Source organism: Asterias amurensis, chromosome 10 (genome assembly GCF_032118995.1).
Source record: "Asterias amurensis chromosome 10, ASM3211899v1".
NCBI lineage: Eukaryota > Metazoa > Echinodermata > Asteroidea > Forcipulatida > Asteriidae > Asterias > Asterias amurensis.
Window position 1 is genome coordinate 8936581 of NC_092657.1, and position 7712 is coordinate 8944292.

General features: G+C 42.7%; 1 protein-coding gene across 1 annotated transcript; it reads right to left on the reverse strand.

The window, feature by feature from the left end:
• Positions 1-752: 752 nt before the first annotated feature.
• LOC139942616 (uncharacterized) lies at positions 753-1536 on the reverse strand. The gene is made up of 2 exons (XM_071939464.1): positions 1414-1536; positions 753-1220 (listed from the first exon to the last, which is right to left on the reverse strand). The coding sequence occupies exons 1-2, from the start codon at positions 1534-1536 to the stop codon at positions 753-755; spliced, it is 591 nt and encodes a 196-aa protein (XP_071795565.1).
• Between the last annotated feature and the right edge of the window lie 6176 nt (positions 1537-7712).

The following is a 7712-nucleotide window of genomic DNA, read 5'->3' on the forward strand; positions in this document are numbered from 1 at the left end:
AGTATAGATACTAAGTCATACAAATGGTTTAATTAACGAATAGTTATTTAATATAAGAGCATTGTACTAAATATGCGACTCTCATGCGATTAACTTTATCTTAGGTTAGAAGAATGTCTGAAAAGGCTGTATTTAGCGTCCATGAAATTGTTCGTGTTTAGTTTTACCCACTTTTCTTGATCTTTAGGGTGAACAAAATAATTTACCTTCGTGATTTGTACATTAATTATGTGGTAACTTTGGAAAAGGGCAATTTTACCCTCATCCCTGGGGTCAATGTGGAATATAAGTCACCCACTCAGATGGTTGGCCGCCACCGTTTTTCTTTGAAGAGAACTGGCCTTGATGTTTTTTTAAAGGCGTTTAACTCCGCTGCTAGATTGGTGACATGTAGTCAAAAACGTGAAAACATTTTTCCTATTTTACATGATTTACATTGGCTTCCGATAAAACACCATATTCAGTATAAGATACTTTCATTTACTTTCTTAGGTTTGCAAGATTAAGGCCCAACCTTTCTCCAGGAACTAAATTTTATGGGGTTGGAGCTTTTGCAGCAGAAGCAGCATAACTATGGAAAAGTCTTCCTGACACCGTAAAAAAGCTTGAAGCCTACGGCCATCCTCTACCAAAAGGGTCCAGGTTTATGACCCATAGAGTAGGATGGGGAGAACGCATGTAGTGTACAACCTCGGCTTGGTTTTGAGGTTGAGACGCTTGTTCCGCCACACGTGATCTAACTAGCCAAAGGTTCAAGAGGCGAGCCCGAGCCGCCGATTGATGTCAGGAGAAGAGTGACCCTCAGAGCAGATGTCGCAGCCGAGGTATCTGAACTTGTCTGTGGTCTCGACAGGCTGGCCATCAACAGACCCTGGAACAGAAGGTGGTCCGAGGCCAGCGCAGTTTTGGATCTTGGTTTTGGCCCAGGATGTGTGTAGACCCATTGTCCCAGCTTCTTCCTCGAACTTCTGGAGCTTGGTAGGCCACTCGTTGGGCTCTCTGGTGAACAGGGCGGCATCGTCAGCATAGGCTAGGTCGGTGAAGGACGTTTCTCCTGCCATTATGCCGAGATTAGCCTGACAGTGGTTTAGTACCCAGTCAATGGCACAACAAAATAGGGCTGGGGCCAGGACGCAGCCTTGGTGAACACCAGAGGTGCTGAGGAAGGGGCAGGAGATGTTGCCAACACGCACGGTGGAGGTGCTGCTGTCATGCAAGTCCTGAATCAGGTGAAGAAGGAATGGTGTAAGCAACATGGAAAGGTCTTTGAAACTCGCGGTGCAGTTCAGACAGGAGTCAAATGGCGAGCACTGCATCCATTGTAGAACGGCCCCTTATGAAGCTAGACTGCTGGGGTCGGCGGTGACGAACGAGTAGAGGTTCTAGGCGAGACAGGAGTACGTGGCAACAAACCTTTCCAGGGACTGAGAGTAGAGTAATAGGTCTGTAGCTGCTGCATTGGTTTTTCCAATGCTGCCAATGCTGCTGCATTGGTTTTTCTGACCTTTCCTTTGTATAGGGAGATGATGACACCATTTCTCCAGCCGGAAATAACCCTTCCGGAGGACCATACTTCGGGGTCTCAGCACACTTGAGCAGTTCGGGGGGATGCGTCAGAGGAGATGTCCAGAGCAGAGACTGCAGCTGACGCCTGCGCAGTAAGGTCTGGACAGGGTGTAGCTGGAAGATGGTTAAGCATGGAGTTGTATTGCTCTCGCCAGCGAGTCACAGTTTCTTCAGCTGTCTTGCAAGGAGTGCCATCGGACTTTGTAATCGGTGGGGTGCTGCTTCCCTGTTGACGGGGACCACGCATAGACTTGATGGCCTTGAAGGTTGGCCTTAGATCGTTTCTTCACAGCCCTTCTTCAGCAGTGTCTGAAAGTTACCATAGAACTCATCCAGGTCCTGCTTGGCCTTGGCTTTAAAGACGTCCTTCAATCTGTGTGCTTCATTTGTGTCCCCACACAGACATGCTTGGCGCTTCTCGTCAAGAATATCCAGTGTGCCACTGGTGCCTGATGACGCCTATCGTTTCGGAAGCGGCAGACAGAATCACAGAGTGTATGGTAGACCAGGAGGACTCCAGATCTTCTTTGAGGGAACTGAGGGCTTCGAATTTGTTGAAAGCGATATTGTACTTACTGGCGATGTTTGGGTTTTCAATTAAAGAGGTATCCGACATTAAGACACTTAGTTGTTGGTTTGGGAGGTTTGAGGTAGGGCTGGAGTTTGACTGTGCCAACAACTAGTCGATGGTCCGTGTTTGCTGGGGCCTCTGCACCCCTGAAGACATGATAGGTGCAGAAGATCGACCAGTCCCCAGTCAACATATGGTCTAACTCCTTCCTGGTGTGGCCATCATTGGATAACTAAGGGAATCGGTGAATTTCTTTCCGTCTAAAGAAGCCAACAATTGACAAGTTTGGTAGGAACACATGTTGAGAAGGCGTGCCAAGTTGTCATTTGGTGTTCCAGAACTGAAGTTCCCAACAACATGTTCATAGCCTGCGTGCTCTCTCCCGCTGATGGCGTTCAGATCACCAATGACTAGCGATTGTGAGGTGGGGTAGAGTGGATGATAGGTTCCAGTTGGTTATAAAAGTTATCCTTGTCTACTGTAAAGGATAACTCGGTCGGTGTGTAGACCACAATGATTGTGATATAACCGCGTCTGTGGCGTAATCAAGCATGAAGGATTCGCTTGGAGACTGGTGTCCATTGTACCAGAGATTGGTTTACCTTGTCGTTTAGAAGCAAGGTGTCTCCCTCCGTCCGGCTTGTGACCCCGAGTGGTACATAGTGTACTTATTGACACGGCATTCACCATTTCCAGGGATACGATCTTCTGTGAGACCACAGGGTAGGGTGGTCATCTATAAAAAAAATAACCAAGAAACGTCAAATTTTCTTGCTACTAAAGACAGCAAGAGGTTTCTGCAACGGCCCTAGACAGAGTGGACAAAATCGCGGCAGGTCATCAACATAGTTGTTATGGTATCAACGCTGTGAAGGTACTCGCATATCTTTATGGTGCTTGTTAGATACATGACCTGTGTTTAAGGGGTACGCTTTTTTCCCTGTAGGGCCTTCAGCTAGACAAGAATCAAAGACACAAATCTTAGCATCAGTGAATACACGTACATTTGTAAAGCGCCACTCCTGTACGTCAAGAATATTGCAGGGAGAATGCAGCGCATTAGGTTGGGTAAAGATAATGCTTCATACACCTCTTGAATGCACAGAGTCAGATGCCCTGAGGGCACTCCAGGTGTGGGGTTTAATGTGTTTTTTATTAAAACGCTTTTTGAACAAACGGTTCGAGTGTTTTAAATTGGTTTTGTAATAGATACGGCTGTAATATAGTTTATCCATTCTGATGTTTGAGAGGGCATCACGTAAAGTTAATCTTTTCAACAATATTTGCAATAAAACGCTGTTTTTTCATCTTTTTGATTTTGTTGCAAAACTTTACAGTTATCACCCTGTTCCAAATATTAAAAACCCTTGTTTTAACTCTCTTAATAGCGGCATACCAGTTCTGAGAAGATCTATTGGTAATTCTATGCCGAGCATGAAGCTCAAGTTGTCTTCTGCGGTGTGCACAAGTTTGCCTCGATGACTCCAAATTGCCTACACTTGTCACCATTTGCTCGACAAAGCTGATCATGATATCATCGACAAAAAGTGTCATGCAATACAGTAAGTTGGTTCTGCCATGTACATAAAGTGAGCAGCAACAACAGATCGATCCAGTTGATTTATTTATCACTCTGCGAATGGACACATACTATGCTGTCATCTCTGACTGCCGAGTTGAGGATCGCTTGCACTTGAAGTAACTGTACAATTCCAGCGACTTGTGTAATCCTTGACAGAGTCACCTGAATGTAGGGTCCGGGAGAGTCGATTAAACACTGGAGTAATACAAATAACTGTACTCGAAGTAGGATGGCCACAATTTAGGATTGTTTACATACTTCAAATTTCCACCAAACGAGTCTGGCAAAACTATCGTTCCCCCTTGGAAAATTAACAGTTAATTTTTTTGACTGTACCTTTTTGGATAAGATCATAGACTTGATTGACATATGGTGGGGTTAAACTGGAATGGGCTCTGAAAGATGGAAACGTATACTATTGGTTAATTGCACCAAAACATTAGGTCGACTCGCTGCGTTAATTTTTGTGATCATCCATTTTCTGCAGCAGACGATTTTTTGTAAGGTAACAACAAGGAGCAGAGGGGAGTCCAGCTTGGCACAATTGATGGGGCTTATCTGTCGGCAGCCAGGGTTGGCGCTCGGACAATTTGGTTAATAATACTAAAATAAGAATGATATTTGGAAACCTACCTGGTGACAAGGTCATGATTTCTTATAGACGGATTTCTCTTCTTCACCTCTGCCACTGAGATATTTCAAGGACATCGAGCCACAATAACTATTATTGGAAGTAACCATATCGTAGTGAGTTTCCAGAACAGGCCCAAGGATGTCCGTGTTTGTTGTTCAAGAACATTATGGTTGTTGTATAGTGGAAAGTTCCGCGCGAACAACTTTACCCGAATTTGTTTTCAAATATCTCACCTGCTTATCAGTTATGCTTAGTCTCGACAGCACCTCGTCTGCTTTATCCTCCAACTGCTTTGAATTAAGAGCCAAGTTTTGTGGGTTGTAGTGGGTCATGATAGATGGCGGCAATGAATGTAGCTTAGGTATGAAGTCAGCACTATACTGTGGGAGGGTTGACAACAGTACTTTTTTAGTTTACACCACTATTGTACAATACCTTGTCTCTGGCATGTGAAGAAGGTGGAGGTAAGGGTTTGGCAGATGACTTTGGAGTTTGAACTTTGAAGTTGATGTCGGGTCTTGAGAAATCTACATCTGATGGGGGAACACATATTACTTGGGTTGTTTTGAAACCATCTGCATGGAAGATCAGTACAAGAAGCCCCCACTCTTGATCTGAATGATAGCTGCTTCAACTGCAAATAGAACAGCAGTGATGTGGGAACAGGTTTCACCCATTCCGGCCATACATGTGCAATGTGCTGTAAGAATGTTTCCATCATCTTTTGCAGCCACCCATTCCTTCAATGAAGCTTCATTTTGTTTCTGAGAATGTCCAACCTGATTGGTAAATAATTAAAGACTCATTTTGGTATACTCATGCAACAATCATTAATGTTTTCTGAAACCATTATTATTCTCTCACAAGGTTCAATTGACTATCAAAAAGTAGATCTTAAACTACAGTTAAAGCTGAGGCTAAAAAGACCCGACCTTGAGCTCTTTGGAATGTCCCCATCCAGAAAAACACAGATGTAATAATGGAAATGCCCTTGGTCTTTCATTCAAGGAGTACAAATCCATGCAAGAAAATGTGTAAATTGCTTTTTAAAGAGCAATATGCAAAGGATTCTGGGAACATAGGGCGTATGTTTTGATCATGCAGTTTACCATTTTTTTTAGTTTTTGCTCATTTTCAGCATGTTATTGCCCCCATCCCTAGATCCTTTATTATCAGTAGTCGTTGGTATCTTCAGTTGAGCACTGTACGCACTCCTCAGTACTATCACTGTTCTCGAACTAGAAGCTAGATTGTTCCCAATCCTTTTTAAACTAAATTATTAAATTCTGATCACTTCTTTTTATAGCCATGCCCAGCATGGTGACGGTCACCTTGTTGGTGGTAGCTAGTTCTGTAAATGTTGTCAGTAAATGCCAGGTGAGGGATAGTACATGTTAGAATAAACTGATAATTTTGTTGACTCGTATGCCGTGTATCACATTAGGCCGTTACTACAAGAAATGAAAGATTCGTTAATTTAATGGAGAATCTACTAGTTGTTTAGAGGAACATACAATACATACATGTACATTGCGTACTTTAAGTATATCATATCACGATCACAAGTTGTACTTGTTTGTATAGTCGGTACTGGTACGTAGATCGTACCCTGTACATCCCATGCCGCAAGAACAGTGTAAAGTAAATTGGCCTTTCATTACGTTTTCCCAACATATCAACTTGTTGTACCTACGGAAGCCGTCATGACATAATGGCAACCTTTTGTCTTTGAAGATCCCACGGCCACATCAACACCAGCAATCAGAAGGTTTCCAACTAACCCAGCTGTGAAGTATTTGTACGCTTCCAGGCTCTTGTAGCATTTCAACTCTGACCCCGAGTAATGAGAGGGTGTGTGTATTAGGTAGGTGAAAATGTCAGGGAATTGAACGTCTGGAATTTCTTTAGCACTGACTAACGATGTCATACGGTCTAGCAGAATGATGTACAGGGTCACAGAAGCCACTAACCAATTCAATTTTTCTCACATACCTGGCCCGACTCACAAAATCTAAGTTTTTGGCGTATGCCGACAAGTATGGGGCAAAAGTTGCCATATTTCTGCTTAAGTTGAACACAAATAAGTGCGGACAAGGCGTTTTGACCTCAAAAAGTTGCGTAGATGACATAGGCAAACACGGCTGGTGATATCACGTGCAAAACCTTAATAGTCGGTTGCGCGATAGTCGGGCGTCGATAATCTTGACTGGCGATCATAAAAATACACAGTACTTAGGTCTCAGGCCGTGTCCGAATATTTCGACTTTGGCTGCGGCTGCGGCCGCTGGCAAAGCGCGCCATTTTGAAGTCGTGTCCAAATGGACATCACAGATTTCAAGCCACAACGACTAGTAGCAGTAGCATGACTAGAAGTAGTAACCTGCAAGTGTAATGTTTAGATAAAGAAGAAGACATGTGAAAATGTAATACTTTTTCGGTTTTTGTAATCATTAATTAATGGCGGATAAACTGTTGGCTACGTCGTGGGGAAAATTATCCATTTGATTAAATTAAAGCTAAACTACGTTGTTTATGTCTGACTGATATTGTGATAACACATGAAAAATGATACTGATATGATAGGCTCTAGTCATTTAATTTTTAATTTAAAGGGTTCGGGTACTTTTTCAAAATGTCCACAAATTTACAAATATTATTAATAGCTGAGGTTGTGTAGTTTTTCAGAAATGAGTAAAACAAGTCGCAAAATGATTTCCGTCTCAGGAAGACAACAATTATTTTAGCATGTAAAATCCTACTAACCAGTTATGATATTATACCAAAACCAAGGCATAACTGGTGAATACGTTTTTACATGGACATTTAGACATTTTGTTTTTTTTGTAAGGAAAAGTATATAGACCCTTTTTTAAGGCAGACAGTTTATACATGCAGTGCACATATTGTTAGTGCACCTTTTTGAGTTGTTAATTTTGTCATGATGTTTCGTATACAAATAATGAATGTTTACGAGTGCAATGGTGTGAATATGTTAATGAGTTGAAAGATGGAATGTTCTATTCAACGAGGCGGAGGCGAGTTGAATGGAACATTCTATCTTTCAACGAATGAACGTATTTGTACTGTTGCACGAATGGAAGACATGCACTTTTTAACTATAATACAAGTTATCACACAAGCGCTAGTGGATAACGGAAAATATAGCGCTTCTGGTTCTGCATCTACCAACGAGGCCGACGCATAGATATTGACCCCTTGCATGCGCATCACGTGCGGCAACCAATTCCAAGCTCACTATGTTGGTGACCAGTTAGGTTTACGTGTATTAACGCTGCGTCGCCTAAAACATTACAAATAGTGCAGTCTCATTTACGCATAGCGCGTCGCACGTCGATCAC